The 19,267-nt window shown below is 36.9% G+C and overlaps 1 protein-coding gene across 1 annotated transcript in view; it reads right to left on the reverse strand.

Annotated features, from left to right (window-relative positions):
• Window positions 1–990: 990 nt before the first annotated feature.
• Window positions 991–19,267, reverse strand: part of PDCD1LG2 (programmed cell death 1 ligand 2) — a 50,233-nt gene continuing 31,956 nt past the window's right edge. The window contains exons 4-6 of the mRNA XM_007499547.3: window positions 15,743–16,018; window positions 12,603–12,737; window positions 991–1,706 (exon numbers count right to left, since the gene is read on the reverse strand). Of these exons, the coding sequence (XP_007499609.1) occupies window positions 1,693–1,706; window positions 12,603–12,737; window positions 15,743–16,018 (425 nt within the window). The 3' untranslated portion in view covers window positions 991–1,692. The remainder of the gene's footprint in view (window positions 1,707–12,602; window positions 12,738–15,742; window positions 16,019–19,267) is intronic.

Here is a 19,267-nt window from a genome sequence, read left to right on the forward strand (position 1 = left end):
GAGTGGACTGCTGTCAAGTGGAGGAGGTCAAACTAACTGTGTGCAGAGATGGAATCCATCACTACATTCACTAAGGCATCTCCTGCATCTAATAAACTTGATGAAATTGATTGATCCATGGCCATGTTTGCTAGAAGGTAGAAGATAGCTGTTTGTACATCAATGCCTACATAAATATCTGCCAGTGAACTCACTACTGGCAAACAAAGTGTGTATACTCAAATCCTCCTCTCATTGTTTCTTGGTATACAATAATGCAGTCTGAAAACATACCAGAGACGTATCTGTTAAATTTTCTTCAATTGCTAACTATACTGCAAATCAAGCATCAGGATTGATGTTAGCAAGGGAGATGCTCTCTCAACTAAACCCCAAAGATTATGACAGTCTCAGGCTGATAAGATTCCAGTCATGTGCTCCTGCCAATCATTTTGCTGTCTTTATCTTCCCTTGATACAATATGCACATGTTGTCTCCTCAGTCCTACTCCATCCCCCATAGAATGTAAGGTCATTAAAGCCAACTCACTATTGTCTTTGTACCACCAGCATTTAGTGATGTGTTTGTACAAGGCAGGCTTATTTGTTGATTGATTGATCAAAGGAACTGGGGTTACTTTATTAGTGTCATCTGTTGATAATTATTTTTATTCCCATTTCCCAGATGTAGGAATAGAAATACAAAGGATATAGGAGGTATAGAGAAATTGTGACTTCTCACTGTCATAGGTAAGCCTGGAAGAGAGTTACATAGTCCATCCAATTCAATGCTTTTTCCAGTAGGACCCCCCCCCCCCCAATCACTGGTCAAAGTCAGATTTTTACATAAAGCATATTAGAAATATTTTACATGAAAATAGTTCCAGTTTGGTTCTTAAAGGGCAAGTTTAAGTTATCTGGAAAACTTCTGGGGAACAAATAAGTCATTCCCTGAAGGCAAATAAATATATAATTTCAACATAGAATAATGACAGACTCATATTGCTATAAATGTTTTTGGGCTTGAAGTCAATTTTATTATATAGTACAGAGGATTGTCACAAATTTATATGCTTTGTCTTTAGTAGAACATCTTTAGAAGGCTCCCAGAAGGCCTTGATTTACTAGATGTACGTTATGTCTCTGTGCTTGTTGACTTCCTACCCCAGAGCTCATAATATGAATTAGATAGTTCATGTAATTCTTAGATTGTGGAGGAAGATATCAAATATCATTGTTGACTCCCAACAGAGGGAATCTCTTTGGCATTCTGTCAATTCCTATACAAGAACAAATACTAACTCTTCTCTCTTCTTAAAATCTCTCCTTTCCAGTAAATTTTGGGGAAATGATTCTATTTCTAATCCAGTAGTAATGGAAAAGAGCCTTACAGCACTAAACTGAAACCAAGATTACATTGATATTTTCTGTCCAGCAGTATTTAGCACCTTGCTTTGGGACTGTTGGTATCTGTAAACTAAAAAAACACCATGCCAAGGGCTATGTATCACAGGAACTTGGAATGGTTTAGTGGTATACTCTTGCCACATCATCCAGGGTTCAGCCAACTTGTTGGAGATATAGATCTAAAGTGCTGTGCTGTTCAACATGTTTTGAAAAGTGCAGGTTGCAGGTTTAGCAAACTAAGTTATTCATTAGTACTTAATTCATGTCCCTTGAGTCTGTCAAATCAGAAAATTTCCAGCTCTTTAGATCACAAACTCAGACCTGCAAAATGAAAAAAAAATTAGGTTTATTTATTTGTTGAGATAAAAACTGTAAACTTCTGCATAAAAATACTTAAGCTCCATGTATTTATAGTGGAAAGCACACTAATGTTAGGGGTTCTTTGACTTCCAACTTCAAGGGTCCTTTGAACAGTGGTAGAGAAACAACAAAGGGACCAGAAGAGGTTACAAAATGTGTTGTCAAAGACATAGATATGACCAGCTTTCTGAAACAGGGCCACCATTGCACAACTCTATAATTTTTTGTTTTCATGAAAAATCAGTTCATGATATGTCCTAATACATTCAATTTTTGCAGAAGGATACTCAACATACACATACACAGCTAGCCAGGGAAATCATCCAAGCAGCCATACTAATAAGACTCCCTTAAAGCTAAACTGTTCTGCCAAAAGAGTATCAAATGATTTTGTTATTTTCCCTCCTATCAACACAGTCAAGTCTAAAGTCATTTTATAAGGACCAATTTAGGGAGGATAGCCAAGAGCCTGGACTTTATTGCTTTTATTCTCTGCCTCAAGAAAACCTCAGAGTATAAGAGTGGGTGTCCTAGGGGTCATTGGCTCCCTTTCTGTATCCATCAGCTCATGTGCCCTTCCTCCCTGACTTTGTTGACAAGTAATCTACATTTTGAACACCTGGAGTTTAATTTAATTTCTAATTTGCTTTGTGGCCTTGGACAAATCACCTCACATATCTAAACTTTAGTTTCCTCACTGGGAATATTCTTTAAAATCCCCTTCCTTTCTGGCATTCTGTGATTCTTAGTATATAGCTGCTTTTAGAATTAGTTTTGTTTTACTTTTAATGGAAAGAAGGAAAGATGAGAAATAACTCTTTTCCTGAGAATTTGACTCTCTAAAGTTGTCAATGATCTTATGATTGTCAAACTTCAGACTCATGCTTCTTGACTTTTCTGCAACATTTCAGACTGTCAATCACATCTTCTGGATACTCTCTCCTTTCTAGGTTTTCATGAAGCTACTTTTTCCTGGTTCTCCTCTTACATGTCTGACCTTTTTAATCTTCCTTTCTATTTCTCCATTCAAAGGTAGGATTGAGGAAAAAGAAAAGAGGATCCAGGATAATGCTTTAGGAGAACACCCACCATTACTAGATGTGACAGAGAAGAAGTTCCCCTAAGGCATTATCCTGGATCCTCTTTTCTTTTTCCTCTATCCTGTCTCATTTGGTAATATCAATAGCTCCCAATTATTGATTCCCAGATCTATCAATCCTGTTCTAGTCTCTCCCTCAGCTGTGGTTTCCCATCACCAATTTGATGTCTTATAAGCACCTCAAACTTAATTTTCCAAAACAGAATTCATTATCTTTTCCTCCAAATCCTTCCTTCTTCTGAACTTCCTCATTACTATTTAAGGCACTGGCATTATGCTAGTCATCCAAGATGGTAACTTCAGAGTCATCTTGGATTTCTCACTCCCACACAACCAAATCTTGTTACTTCTACCTTTACATCTTCTCTTTATTTATCTTTTTTTTCCCGACTCTCAGAGCTAACACTCTAGTTTAGGCCTTCCATGTGGTACATATATTGCAATACGTTTCCATACTTTAAATATGCCCTTACTTCAATTGACCCTCTACTTAGCTGCCAAAGAGATTTTTCTTTTCTTTTCTTTTCTTTTCTTTTCTTTTCTTTTCTTTTTCTTTCTTTCTTCCTTCCTTTCTTCCTTTCTTTCTTTCTTTCTTTCTTTCTTTCTTTCTTTCTTTCTTTCTTTCTTTCTTTCTTTCTTTCTTTCTTTCTTTCTTTCTTTCTTTCTTTCTTTCTTTCTTTCTTTCTTTCTTTCTTTCTTTCTTTCTTTCTTTCTTTCTTTCTTTCTTTCTTTCTTTCTTTCTTTCTTTCTTTCTTTCTTTCTTTCTTTCTTTCTTTCTTTCTTTCTTTCTTTCTTTCTTTCTTTCTTTCCTTACCTTTTGTCTTGAATTGGTTCCAAAGCAGAAGAGTGGTAAGGGCTAGGCAATGGGGGTTAAGTGACTTGCCCAAGGTCACACAGCTAGGAAGTGTCTGAGGCCAGATTTGAACCTAGGACCTCCCATATCTAGGCCTAGCTTTCAATCCACTGAGGTACCCAGTTGCCCCCAAAGAGATTTTTCTAAAGAAAAGATCTGCTCATATTAACTCCTCTCTACTTAATAAACTCAAATGGTTCAATATTACCTCCAAAATAAAATAAAAAGTCTTAGGTTTATCATTTAAGCCTGATGTCTTCCTATCTTTCCAGGTTTCATTTACATTTATTACTTGCATTTCTATATTTATTATATATACTTATTTTAAATTTATTTATTAATTAATTTTACTTATATTTATATTCTAGTATTCTTTACTATGCTTGTACATTTGTTCTTCATACACAATCTTCCCATCTTCTTTCTCTCTACCTTTTCACTGACTATTCTCCATACCTAAAATGTTCTGCTATCCCTCATCTATGTCTTCTAGTTTTCCTGATTTCCTTTGAGATTTGGATCAAATTTCACCTACAGCAAGAGAACTCTCTCAGTCTTCCCAGTGACTAGTGCCTTCCCCTCGCAAATTACTATTCATATACTCTAATTATATTTATCTAGTATAGTTTACATGTTGCCTCACCTTTTGGAATGTGAGCTCCTTGGTGGTTTTTGCCTTTATTTCATGTCCCTAATGCTTAACAAAGTGTCTGGCACACAGTAAGCTCTTGTTGACTGACCAACTGATTTGACTTCATGTCTTTTTACATAAACACAAGGAGTGGGCCTGAATAGTGTCAACATAAAATCTAGGAATCCCAAACTTGGGGTTCATCAGGATTAGGGTGTGATATACTGGGAAAGGCTTCTGGGGACAAAGAGTCACTTGACTTCAGATTGGGTTTATCTTCCACCTGAAGTGGATTGTCATTTCCCTGAGGGTCTCTCACTCAGTCTGAAACTGCCAGCCTGGGATTCCCTTCAGGGTAGATTCCCATGGGAAAAGGGAACAAGGACAAGCTTTGGGGTCTCCAACCTATAAGCTAGTCCTGAAACCTGGGGTTCATCACACCTCACTAGGCCACAAGTTTGGGATTCCTAGATTCCATGTTGACACAGGCAATACCCAAAGGAATGAGGATAGACACAAGGAAAAACTTTCCAAATGGAAATATCCTTAAGAAACCGAAATGTGTCTTAAAAAGGGGTTGTTGTGTTACCTTTCCTAGAGTATGTTAGGTACAGAATGAATCATTCAACTTCCTGACATTAGGTATATCACTGTTGGGATGAAGAATGAGGAACTGGATTAAGAACTGAATGCTCTGAATGTGCAGGGCAGTCATGGAAAAAAGAACCTCAAAAAAGATTTTTCCCATATCCTGTTTTCCCACCCTCTCCCAGCCCCATGCCCAGGCTAAGTCCAGTATTTTCCACCTCCCTCATATCGAGGCTCTCCCACTCTTATCTTGGCAGGTTGTTTTTAACTGGTTACAAAGTCATACTCAGGAATATTTGTTCTTTCAAGAAGGGTTCCAACAGAGAGAAAGACTTTCAAGGCCCCAAAGTTTCCCAAATGATTCCAAAGGGAGGACTTGTGTCATAGATACTATTATATCTTCAATGCCTTGCACAGTGCTTGGCACAATGTGGAGCTCAATAATTATTGAAAGTTTGTTCAACATAGACTGCCTGGGGGAGAGTCCATAAAATAAAACTAGAAAGGTAAATCTGAGCTGATTATGGTGGGTTTTAAATTATAGTTTAAGAAATTTGTATTTTATTCCATAGGCAATACAGAGCCACCGAAGGGTTCTGAGCAAGGGAGTAAGACAACGAAATCTGTTTTTTTTGGGGGGAGACAATTACACAGGGAAATGAGATATGTTGAGCTGATGTAGGATGTGAGAGTCATGCATGAGAGTGAGTTCCTGGCATTATTCATAAATCCTGAAAATTCAAAGTAAGATGCAAAAACTTGATAGAATCATTGAATTGTCAAAATCTTAAAGATTCCTTCAAGAGTATATAAGCTTGGAAGATTTGTCAGGGTGGGGCTAGAGATAGCAATAATAAGTCAGTCCTATTTTTATTATGTTTATGCATCACATACAGTTATACAAATTCTGCTGTACATATCAGGATCTCATCTAATGACTGAAGAAAGATAATTAAATCTGAAAATGTTATAAAACCACAATTAGGCAAATATATTCATTACATCATTTATTATCATTGAGCTACAGAATTTATGTCCTCTATGCTTTGGGGCATTTCCAGATCTATCAAAATCTGAAGGTCAAGATCACTGAGTAAAATAATTTCATTTCCTCATTAGTTGGTGGTCAGGATTACAGTGTATTATGTCTAACTACAGTAGGCGGGGAACTGATATTATAATTCTTATCTAAATCCTCTTGAGAAGTCATTTCTAGTTCAGTATTTGGCTAAAAAATTTTGATTACTTCAAGTTTCCAGTCATTCTGGCTGCTGGTTCTTTCCAGCTTTACTTAAAAGTTCATGATTTCAATCTTTGTCTACCAAGATGCTTATCAGATTACACATGACCTTTGGTCTCTAGCCTCTACATCCTTTCAGGGAAGCAGATGCTTTACATACAACTTGAAAAGGGTGGAGGCGGTGAGGTAAGAAAGTAATCTGCTGAAATAAACAAAAAGCCCCAAATCAACCTTGCGTGCAAACCTAGAGTCACCAAATTCAGAGCAGAATAGTTGAGGAGAAATGGCTTTGAATCTCCCAACTGCACCTCACCTCCACACTTCTTAGTCTTCTCCCCCACTTCAATTTATACCTCTATCTTTATTTAATCACAATAGCTACCTTTTAAATACTGCTTTAAGGTTTTTCAAAGAAATGTACATAGTGTTATATCATTTGATACTCACCAGAACTTGGTGAGTTAGATGCTATTATCATCCTCATTTTACAGATAAGGAAACTGAGGCAGTTTAAAGGGCTTGCCTATAATTATATAGGGAAGTATCTGAAGCAGGATTGAAATTCAGACCTCCCAGATTCTAAGTCCAGCACTCAAAACACAGTCCTCCAGGCTGTCTCTTTTTATTCCCTGCATCCTCCTAACTTGCTAAAGGCACAGAGAATATTAGTCCTCATTTTGTCTTTGTGTCCTCAACTGCTAACACAGGCATCACACATAAGGAAATGCTTAGTACATCCTTTTTGGATTGGAACATTTGGGATTTGGAGTCAGAGGACTGGATCAAAATCCTGACCTTTCTACTTAATATATGAGACACTCCTGCCAAATTTGTTTCTTCATCTGTACAGTGGAGGTTATATAGGGGTACAGACATGGTTGGACTAGATCCTTTCTATTATACAATGCCATAGATTAATTCTAATGCCCTCTCAAGTTAGGTGGAAATTACATATGACTTTTAAAGTGAATTTTTATTAACTTCTGAACTTATTCATATTGCCAAATGACAAGTCCAGAAATGACTGGAAAGGAAATACCACTTTCCCAGGAAGGTCGCTAGAATTGCTAGTTTCACAGTCAGGGGGAAAGGCATCCGTAGAAACATATTTACATCCTTTCCAATGATTCTGGCCTTTGACCAGACTCTCCAACACCAAAAGACAATGGAGAGGTTGGCTCTAGATTCAGAGGACCTGGGTTCAAATCCTTCCTCTGTCACTCACTACCTATGTGCCTTTGGGCAAGTCCCTTAACCTCCACAGTTAGTCAGTCAACAAGCATCTATTAAGAATTTGCTCTATTCTAGGCACCATGCTAAATGCTGTAATTTCAAAGGCAGAAATATGCCCTGCCCTCAAGAAGTGTTCACCCTAAAGGTGAAGAAAACATGTAAATAACCAAGAAAATGTAAGACATGTATGGTCTAAATGAGAGTTGATCTCAGAGGGGAAAGTGCTAGCAGCTAGGGGGACCAGCAAGTCTGAAGAGGGCAGAAATGAGCTCAGTCTTAAAGTAAGTCAGGGAAGCTAAGAGGTGGAGACTAGAAGAGAGAATTCCAGACAAGGAGTATAAATAAATTATAAAGTCATAGAAAAGGGAAATGGAGGGTCTTGTGTGAGAAACAAGGAAGCCAATGTCACTGGATTGTAGGGTTCATGAAAGAGAGTAAAGTATAAGATGCCTGGAAAGGTGTGGATGGGCCAGATTATGAAGGGTTTTAAAAGCCAAACAGAAGATTTTTTATTTGATCCTGGAGGTAATAGTAGCTTCTAGAGTTTGTTGAGTAAATGAAGGTAATGGTAGCCTTTGGAGCATGTTGAATAAAGGGGATTTGTTGATTAAAGGGTGAAATTAGTGGCACTTTCATTCTAAGAAAGCCACTGGCAGCTTAGTAGAAGATGGTGCAAAGGGAAGGGAATTGAGACAGGGAGGCCAAGCAAAACGAGTGCACCAATTTCTGTAAAAGCTTTTCTGAAATGCCTTAGAAGGACAATAAGCAAGCTCCTTTTGGCAAATGGCACAATTTGGAGGCCATGATGGATGCTCCTCACAACCATGGGTCTGAAGGCAGCCTCAGGAGGCAATGCTGACCTCCTTCCTTGAAAGGAGGTGATGATCTGTACCTATAGCATGAGGATTATAATTGCATCTACCTGTGAGGTTGTGATAAAGATTAAACAAGAAAATGTCAAAGTGTGAGGTCTCAGGCTATTGAATAAACTTTATATCCCCAACCAATTCGAATATTCAAGGCTTGCCACAATCTGGCACCAACTACCCCGCCATCTTGTGACGAAGGCTGGGGATTTTTGAACTAGAGTTCTCTTTAGGTACCTTCTAGTGTTAAGTTCCTAACTGTTGATTGACAGTGGTGCTACTATGTTACAGAAGACATCCTTGCTATCTGGGGAAGACTTTCTGTGAATCCCCTAGAGCTGAAGAATAACTGCTTTCTGCTCTTTTTTTGGAGCAACTGTGTAATGGTAACAAGAGATGACATGACTTTTCTATGATATTTTATAGTTTACATATTAACTCATTTGAATCTCACACACACACACACAACTAATCTTATGAGATAGGTAGGGAAGGTATGATGATCATGAATCTAAACAACCCCAAAAATGTAGAAGACCAACTCTCAAAGAAAATACTATGCAGTATTGTCAAGTAAGGTTTCCTTTGGCCTCTTTCTCAGTTCCCCTTCATGTACCCTTGTCTACTTGGTGTCCAGTGTTTTAATGTTGAACATTATGATACTTTTTGTAGAATGACTTCCCTAGGCACTGGCCCTTCCCCATTAGCATCCCCCCCTCTTTTTCTCTTTTTATAACTTCTCATTTCTCTGGTATTAAGTCATAAAGTTAGACCAACTTCTTCATTTTATTGATAAGGAAATGGAAGCACTGAGAGGTTAAATGATTTGCCCAGGATCATATAGCTAAGTGTCTGAGGCAGGATTTGAACCTGGATTTCCAGAGTTTCGAACTCTACTACCAATACCATAATCCATTCAGCCATCACAGAGAAAAATATCAATTAGGCCAATGCAATAAATTAACTAAGATTTCAAGTAGTTCATGTGTTTGCCATCTTAAAGATATTTGTATTTTTTTTAAAAAGAATACTTATCGACTCTAAGGAGAGATTCACTAATAGCTGAACTTTATAAAATTACAGAATAGCAACTTAATGATAATGATGATAATGTTGGAATAATGTTAATTTTGGAAGGACTCTTGAAGATGACCTAGTTCAACACTTCCCAGATTATGGTCTCAAGAATTCTTGTGTTCGATGTGACAAATGTTATAAAATGGTGATATTTATAGTCCTGAAATTATACTTGTCAGTACCAATCTACTCTGACTCTGTTGAGGAGGATAAGGCCAGTCCTGTCAATTCAATTCAATAAGCATTTATTATTTGACTATTGTGTTCAAAGCATGGACAGGCATTGGAAATACAAAGATAAATCAGCAGAATCATAGATCTCAGAAGACATCTAATCCAAACCATGGATCACCCTCTACAATGTACCCAACAAGTGGCCATACAACCTTTGCTAGAAGACCTCTGCAAGGGGAACTTCCTACCTCCTCAGGCAACCTTTTCCACTTGTACAGAGCTCTGTTGGTGAGAAATGAGTTTGGATCTCCTAGTTTGAGTTGAGATGTTTTCTCACTCCAAATAGAAGTCCTTGTTCATGAGAATTTTCTGGTGTATTCTAATTTGTAGAATTTCTCCAGTTTCTTTTTTTGTCATTTTGTATGGATAAATCTATTTGCTTGCTACTTACTATTTGTGGTAGTCTTTATACTTGCCAGGTTAGCTCCTTTCCACCAAACTCTGGTTACACAAACTGAGGGCTGCCCTTCCTATAGGCAAAAAGAGGTTCTTCTTCTGAACTTCTAACCATTGTACCACTAGAGATATTTTGGAGAGACACAGATGTAATTCTAACCTGATTCTACTCTAGAAGTTAGTAAGGGAAGGAACAAGCATCCAGTCATGGTCTTTCTCCTGATCCCCTCAAGTCAGAAATCACAGTCTCCCTTGGAGAGGGGTATGCCAGATTCAGGAGGTATTTATTTATGCCTCTCATGAATTGAATCATGAATGAATATTTTAACACCTCATAAAGATATATATATATACCTTACATGGATACATATATATGTGTATATATATATATATATATATATATCTTATATATGTGGATAATTGGAGAATAAGTGAGAGGGAGTAGAGACACTGCATGGCCATTCTATGTGCAGAGAAAGCACTTTGTAAAACTTATAGTACTATATAAATGTTAGCTGCTATAATCATCATCATCATCATCATTATATTTCTCAGAGACTACAGGGACAAAAGACTGTGTTGTTTCTTCTTAAGTTGAAGAGAAATTCTTATATCTTTGAGCCAGAGATGATGGATTAGAGCTTATCCTGGACAATATTGACAAAAGGACAGTGAACATTTTTGGACATGGTCAATCTGTGGATTTCTTTTGCTTGATTATGTTTGCTTATTACAAGGTGGGATATTTTAAAACACTTTTTTTTTGTTGGTGGGGGTAGAATTTGGAGGATGAAGAGAGATTGTGATAGTGGTAAGTATGGCAGTAAGTTTGCCAATAGGAAATAAGTTCTATATGGTTTCTGTAGGGCTGTCTCCTAATTCTTCCTCTTTAAGTCAAAGACTTCACTTGCTCTCTTTTTTGCAATCTTCCTCCTCACCCCCTTCCAGTTCTCTATGTTTTATATAATAAATAGTGGAGGCTCAAGGACACTTCCAGCCTTCAATTCTATGGATCTTTAGGGTATTGGTCCAATACCTCATGACTACAGTATCAGGAAACTGATAAACAAGGATTTTATTTGATGATGAAAATAAATATAGAAATAATGACTAAGCTCATAAAACAAAAAGAAACAACAACAAAAAAGACATTTCCCCAGTTGGAATATCATATGATATGATAGCACATGTTATTTTCCCTCATTATTTTGGAATGGGGAACCAGGGCTGTGATCCTTTTGAGGGACCAGCTTGATTCTAAAAAAAACAGATTGTTTAGGAAAGTACCAGACATACCCTACCAGCTATCCAGTTAGCTTTGCAGATAAGGGCATCTCATGAAAGCCAGTGACAAGCATGCAGGACTTGAATCTGCTCATTAGGAAATCAGATCTTAAAATCTGGAGCCAGAAGGAACCTTTAGGGTAACTACTTAGTCTTAGATGAAGACAATGAGTTCTAGGGAAGGGAAATGACTTGCTCAACATCACAAAAGTGGCATATGGCCAAGCTGGATTTGGAAATGAAGTTCTCTCACTCCGAATCCAGTATCAAACCGCTATTGACATCATGACTGGTTTTTCCATTTTGCTGGATTTTAGTCAAATGATTTTGCTTTTTTTACTTGGCTTAAGAGTTTAGGACAGAGTAAGTGAGAGGCCAGTAGGATAAGAAGAAAGAAGGAATGGGACTCTTCATTTGTATTTCTATCGATGTCCAAATGCCTGATCCTAAATATATTGGGGAGAAATCCCTAAAAGATTTTCTAGGAAATCTTATGATGGGGAGAGCCAGAGATGAATTCTGCAGTTCAAGGCAAGAAGGCTATTACCCAAGCATTCCTTAGAGTGCTTGATCATATTTCTTTTATAAGGAACACTGGACTGGGAGTTCTAATACTTGGAAAAGACTTTATTTCTTGTCCCCAGAGTAGCAGAACAATAAAGAATGTGTGGCCATTGCAGGTATGTAGATTTGGTTTCAGGATAAGGAAAAATTTTCTATTTTTCAAATCAAAGTTGCATGTAAATGTGAATGTACTGCCTCAGGAGGTAAGGAGTTCCTTGTTATTGAAGTCTTTAAATGGACATTGGTAAGGGTTAGAGGAGATAGCAACTGAGGTCCCTTCCATTCTGAGACAGTATGCCTCTATGCAGAGTTTTTGCAAGGCTAACCTTGACCTATGTGGAACTCAGAGCCAGCACATTGAATCTTTTAACATCTGGATCTCATAAACATTAATATAGCCTTGGATCAGAGACTAAACAGAACAAGGCAAATAGTTGTGCCTGAAGGAACAGAATATTCCTTCAAAAACAAAACAAATTTTTTTAAAAAAATTAAAAAAGCAAAAAACAAGTAGGGAAAGACAAAGAGAATATCAAATCAAAACCAGCAGGTCAGGGTGAATTTAAAGCATCATAGAGACAAAGAACTGAGAGCTAAAAAATCCCCTACTGATTATATAGTTCCAACTCATTTAATGAATTTGATGAAGATGCTGAGTCCAAGGATGTACAGTGACTTACTCAATTATTAAGATCAGAGCCAAGATTGGAACCCCTAATTTCCTGACTCCAGCAAACTCTAGCCTCCTTTCCACTATGAGTCAAAGCAAGTCATAGAAACAATTGGGCTTACCTTTTCTGTGAAAAACCTTTGGGCAGAGCCATCTTACAAGAAATATCAATGCTGCTATAAAAATTGAGATGATGATGCAGATGAAAATGAAAACATAAGTTTGGGATGATTTTATACTTGGTTTATCCTTCTGATCTGCAAAAATAAGTTACACCAGAACACTGTTAGTAGATAACCAATTCTAACATGGATTTAGATATGCACCATGAACAGACACCCTGGACAGCCTGTCTCATGCAACCTACCATGCTGCTAAATTCTTATCAGTTACCCAGGAATTAACAGTTGAATGGAATTGGGTCAAATAAAGTTGGAACTTGTTTGTCAATTATATAAGGTTTATTGGTTAGACCAACATCATAACTGATAAAGTTATATACATACATATATATATACATATATATATATGAGCTCATTATTCAGTTCCTCCCTTAAAAAAGGAACTTACCAGTAAGAAATTCTGTTTTAAACAAACAAGAAATGGTCCAAGTAGTCAAATATCATTAAGTACCTAACATGAAGTTAATTCTTGGGCTACTAGAACTAGGATATATGTCAAATCATTCAATAAGCTTCTGGGGTACAGTGGTTCATGATTTCTATTTATGTTTCCCTTGATGATACTTTGAGAAAGGCTCTCAACCACTCTAATAATGAGAAAAGTGTGGTCATTCTAAGAAGCCAAGAGCAGATGGTCAGGGTGAAATGAACTATAGAGAAGAGGCAAACCAACCTAAATGCAATGGAGTAGAAACACCTAAGGCATCTTAAGAAACAGAAATTATGAGGTCTTTAGACAATATGACTACTGGGATGTCATTGATGGTATTAACACCAAGAATCCATAGAACCACTAACAGCTACCATAGAGTTTTCTTGCCTTTGTATACATATCAACATAATCTGTTAGAGGACTATTGGGATTGAAGTGACCCAGCACTGATGGCATCCAGTTAATAAATAATACATATTCATTGTCTATTATGTTCATAGAAGATAAACGCCTTGAGGGCAAGGATTATTTCATTTTTGTCTTTGTATCTTTAGCAGAGAGTACAGTGCCAGGCATAGGGGAGGCACTTAATAAGTGCTTGCTTAGTTTATTGGAATCATTAAAGATAATACTTCGCTCAAAAGGAAAAAAAAAGATCAGATGGAAGAGGCAGCATATTATCATTGTGTCAGAAAAGATATGGCAAACCATTAACATGGGGATACAGGCAGAGCAGAGCATTTGGGTGAAAATTAACAGAGGGAGAAATGTTGTGGTTATCTTGTCAAAAGGAACATATACATGAAATTTTCTCCAGAGATATTTAAAAAAACCCAAATAGACCCTAGAAAGAGGGAATAGACCCACAGATATAGAAATATCCAAAGTAGCACTTCAGGTGTAAGTAGTTGTTGTAGCAAAGACCTGGAAAATAAGAGAGTGCCCATCAACTGGAGAATGGCTAACCAAATTATGGAATATTAATGCAATCATGTTATGTTGTTAGAAATAGTGAAAAGGATGGAGTAAGAGAAGTTTAGAAAAACTTATGTGCACTGATGCTGAGCAAAATAAATTGACTTAGGAAATCCTGCTTTTCTGTTCTTTGTACATGGAAATGTTTGTTGAAGTGTTTTCTGAGTTAAGTAGAAAATGACAAAAAAATTTAGAAAGAAAAAGCTTTCAAATGAACTCAGAAACAAGACATAATAGCAATGATTTGGTTATTTTTTTAAAAAGTCTCATTCTACTAAAAAGCAGAGCACCTGACAAATACTAACCTGTTACTAGTTTTATTATTCAGAAATTAGAAGTCATGAAATGTTACTCTTCTAGATTCACCAACAAGGAAGAAATTGGTTGGTGAATAGAAATGTTGCAAACCCTGGGAGAAAGTGACCAAGTAATTTTAGAGTGCTTAATAACCACAGAGGGAAATACTATCAAAGTATATATTGTACTATACTAAATAAAATACTATCATGTAGGGGACACACTATCAAAATTGCTGATACAACCTTGAAGGTACGAATAGAGAAAACAATGAAAAGCACGTTAGGGAAGAGTCATATCCATATGCATTATAATATATCAGAATGGTTGAAGGAATTGGAAAGGAAAAGAGATGCGATTTTTGCATGACTTTGGGTGCCTGGAATAAACCCAAAGGATAGAAATAATGATAATGACAGTAATTAATTTTTATTCCTATTTATATAGTACTCTCAGACAGATAAAGTGCTTTTCTCACAATAACCCTGGGTAGGGTATATGTTACTACCCCCACTTACAGATGAAATAACTGAGGCTTAGAAAGATTGTCTCCTAATAGTCATACAGCTGGAAAAATACTAAGGAAACCCCTTTAGATAAAAGTATTTAAAGCTAAAAAAGACCTTGGAGGTCATTTGGTCTACCCTCTGAATTTATACAAGAAACTGAAGTCCAGAAGATTAAGTTATTTGCCCCAAATAGTATAAGTAGTAAATAGTGGAGCTGAGATTACAAACAGAAAGCCAGCAAACAATAAAGCACCCTGAGAAGAGACAAAATGCACCATTTACTAGGTTGGAGAGTGGAGGAGGGAAGACTAAATCATCTGAAAAGCTTTTATGAAAGAGGCATCCCTCTTGAAGGGTGTATAAGATTTAAGGAAAAAGAGAGGAGTTAAGAAAGGTAAAGAAGTATTTGGAGGTCAATACATTTTTATTCCTAAAGTTAAGGACCCTTATAAAGGAAACCAGAAATCCTGAATGTGAAGCACTTTTTAAAGTCTATGATTTATATAAGAATTTCTGGTCTCAGATTCAGGAAGCTTGAGTTTGAATATTCCAACTTTGACATTTACTAGCTGTGCAATTATGAGTCAGTTACTTTGCTCCAGTTTCCAGTTTTTACAGTCATCTGTAAAAAGGGACTAAAAATGCTTTCAGGGTTGTTGTGAGAATAGAACTTTGGAATCTAAAACAGACATCAAAATGTGGGTTATTGCCATTAGGGGTTTAGTTTCTCAAGGAAAAGACAGCTGATGATCAGCTGTAGTCTTGGAAAACTGGCTACTGTATTTGCATGGTTTATGCTGCTTCCAAAAAGCATTTGATAAAAACCACTCTTCCACTGGCAGCCACTGATGTTTGAGAGACGTTACCTAAAACATTAGTGTCCAGAATAGCTGTTGTCATTTCTTGAGTAGCTTGATTCCAGAATTCACAGCTGAAGTTTCTATGGGTGTTTGTCTTTAGCCTCAGAATACTGGTAATGTTGTAGAGACCCTCAGGGGTGAGTGAGTGGTTGGTATTCACAGGTACACTGATGTTTGCCCAGGATACCACTGCCAGAGGATAGCCTTTAGACCAACAGGTAAGCTCCATTTCATTGCTTCCTGGGACCTTGATGACTTGGGTATTGATTATCTGGTAGGAAGCTGAGCAATAGAAAAAATGAAAATAGAGTGAGTTTTCCTTTTCTACTTCATTTATTCCTTGCTTCTTTGTCCTCATAAAGTCTTTATTTTCTTTCTAGTTGACCCCAAGAAAAACTTTAGTTGAGACAGTTAAAAAGGTATTCTGAGAGTTTTAATTAATTTTTCAGTTCAGTTCAATAAATACTTAATAGTCACCTACTATATATAGGGCTCTGCTAGGCAGAAATATGTCCATATATGAAATATAAATATGAAAAATGACACAGTTCTTGCCCTCAAGGAACTTATGGTTTATTGGGATGTAAGGAGTCCCCCTTCCTTGCTTTTAAAAATAAAGAAAACTATGCTCATCATCATAGCTCTCCAATGACATCATCCGCAAGAGAGCAAATAGAATTACAATAACGTTCCTGGAGTATTTTAGTTGCATCTTTCCTTTATCCTTATCATATATTACCTTGTATTAATATTAAATAATGTGTAATGGACTCTACTCCTTCCTTGTAGATCATAGGTTTCTTGAGAGCAGGAACTGTGTTACTTTTCATATTTATATTTCCTATATCTATATAATATATTTCTGTCGAGCAGAGCTCTGAACAGAGTAAGTTACTAATAACTTTTTATTGAACTAAATTGAAAAATTAATTAAAGCTCTCAGAATGCCTTTTTAATTTTTTCAACTAGAGCTTTTTCTGGGGTCCACTAGCAAGAAAATGTAAGTTCTAAGAAGAAAAATATTTTTTCACTTCCTCTACTGGAGGAGAAGCAAGAACAAGATAACCTTAAATAATCATGAGCTGATGGTATTTACTTAGTACTCACACACCTAATTGTTCTCTGGGTATTACTAAAAAGTAAGCTAGACACTGAAGACCTAAAACAGGCATTGTTGATGTTGGTTGCTCAATGAGTAGAGTCTTAAACCTGGAATCAGGAAAAACTGAGATCAAACCCCTCAGACACTTTCTAGCTATATGATCCTAGATAAGTCACTTGACCTCGGTCTACCTTGGTTTCCACAGTAGTAAATGGGGATAATAATAGCTCTTACTGCCTAGAGTTGTAAAGATAAAATTAGGTAATGTTTGTTAAGTACTTTGAAAATCTTAAAATGTTAGATAAATGTTAGTTTTATACAAAGATAAACTGTATAACAGAGAGAAAATGATATAGCAAGGGACTGAGCTAAAAGTAATTTAGTAAATGTTGACCTAATTTGTGGGCATCAGTGAGCTGGGGAAAATATGAGTTTCTTCTTGGCATTGGGTAAAAAGTAGAGGAAATTGTTACCAGAGTTCCGGGGAGGTAGAGCAAACTTTTTTGAAGGAGGTAGAATTTTATGTAGTTTCTATCTAGTTAACACACTAAATCATGTGATACTATGTTATAGTTGCCTGTGTTTGTGTCTTTTCTCCATACTATCACTAATAAGCAAACTACTATTATAATTTGCTATTGTGTAAGCTTCACAAAGACTAGGGATCCTGCCTTGTCTAAACTCCATTGTTTCTAGTATCTACAAGTAATGCTTGGCACACAATAGATGTGCAAGGTTTGTTGAATGAATTAATGCATGATTAAATGAATACTTTTTGTGGAAGGGTATTAAGAGTATCAAAGCTTAAGGGGAAACAGAAAGTAGAAAGTTGGGAATGAAAGCAATAGCAATAGTGAGGAGAATTTTGCTTTCCTGGGTAGGATTGAAAGCCAGCTTAGCTCATGCAATTCTTGGGCTATTCACTAGTTAAAGCTGAACATCACTGAGCCTGATATAGAGAGAGATAGTACATGAAAGACATGAAAGCAACATTAGGCAAACATTGCCATCATCGTCATCATCACCACCAACAGAAAATGTCCACTATGTACATTACATTATATGAAATGGTGATTTTGGTATCCTTTTTTCAAGAGAGAGGATAAAGGCAGGGAAACCAGGACCTAGAAGGTTACAATAAAGATGTTTTAATTGAATAAAGTAACCCAGTCAGAATATGACTAGTGAGTAGATTAGAGATTTGACTTGGAGGCTAAGAGGAAAGAATATAAGGGAGTAATGTTTGGTAGAAAAAAATCACCAGGATTTGAGAAATTTTGAATTAGGATTTATTAAGTACCTACTATGTGCCAGATGGTATACTAGAATCTGAGGTTACAAAAACAAAAATGAAGCCATTCCTCCCCTAAAGAAGTTTAGCTTCTACCCAAGGAAACATGTACTCAGCTAAGTATATACAGCCATATCAAAAATCACATCATCTCCTTGTTTGAGAAGTGAGATGGAAGCATTACTCAACCACCTTCACAAAATGTGGAAGTTGGGCTGAGGGAGAGTTTCTTAAGAAAAGATGAGCAATTTTCATGGAATCCTATCATGGAACCTTAGAGGTGGGATGCTAGAAGTCTCTGGGTCTAGTCTCATGCTTAGGGAGGAATCCTGTCTATATTAATCACAACAGATGACCACTAATATGGAATTTGAAAGAAAGGGAGACCACTATCTTTGGAGGTAGCCTCTTTCACTGTTGGACAGCTTAAGTGAATCAGGAACATTTATCAAAGACCTCCTAGGTGGCAGTCATTGGATTAGATACTAGAGATACAAAGATAAAAGAGTTCCTTTCATAAAGAAGTTTAGGGCCCACTGAGGAAAAAAATATGCAGATCAATCAATGCAAAAAAAAAAAAGAAAATATATGAGGTTATATATGGTAAATTAAGTGCCATTTGAGGAGGAGAGCACTAATAATTGAGAGAATCAGTAACAGTCTCATGGAGAAGGTGGCATTTGGGGCAAGGAGAATGTATTTTTCTCAACTCTCACTTGCTTCCCAGCAGCAACTATAGCAGTGAGAACAGATACTTGCCTAGATGAGTTTGAGGGGGAACCTCAAATTCTTGGTTGCTTCTTTTGCTTTGTGTGTGTGTGTGTGTGTGTGTGTGTGTGTGTGTTTCCCTTGAGCACAACTGACCAAACAATGATCCCAAGAGATTACTGCTTTCAGACCAGGAGCTCAAGGTCTATAGAGTCATTGATTTGGATGCTGCTTGCTTAGGAGGAGGTGTTCCCTGTAAGTCTAGCTAGCTTGGAGGAGAAGACCTCTTCTGGGAGAAGGAGCCATTCATGCCTGGCTGTTCAGAAAATATGGACACTGAGCTGCTGCTTTGACAGTACGTATCTGAGGTGAATATGAAATTCATACATGCCCAGCAGTCCTACAAGTTTCCTATAGGGTATTGCCTCCT

This window comes from Monodelphis domestica, chromosome 7 (assembly GCF_027887165.1).
Source record: "Monodelphis domestica isolate mMonDom1 chromosome 7, mMonDom1.pri, whole genome shotgun sequence".
Lineage (NCBI taxonomy): Eukaryota > Metazoa > Chordata > Mammalia > Didelphimorphia > Didelphidae > Monodelphis > Monodelphis domestica.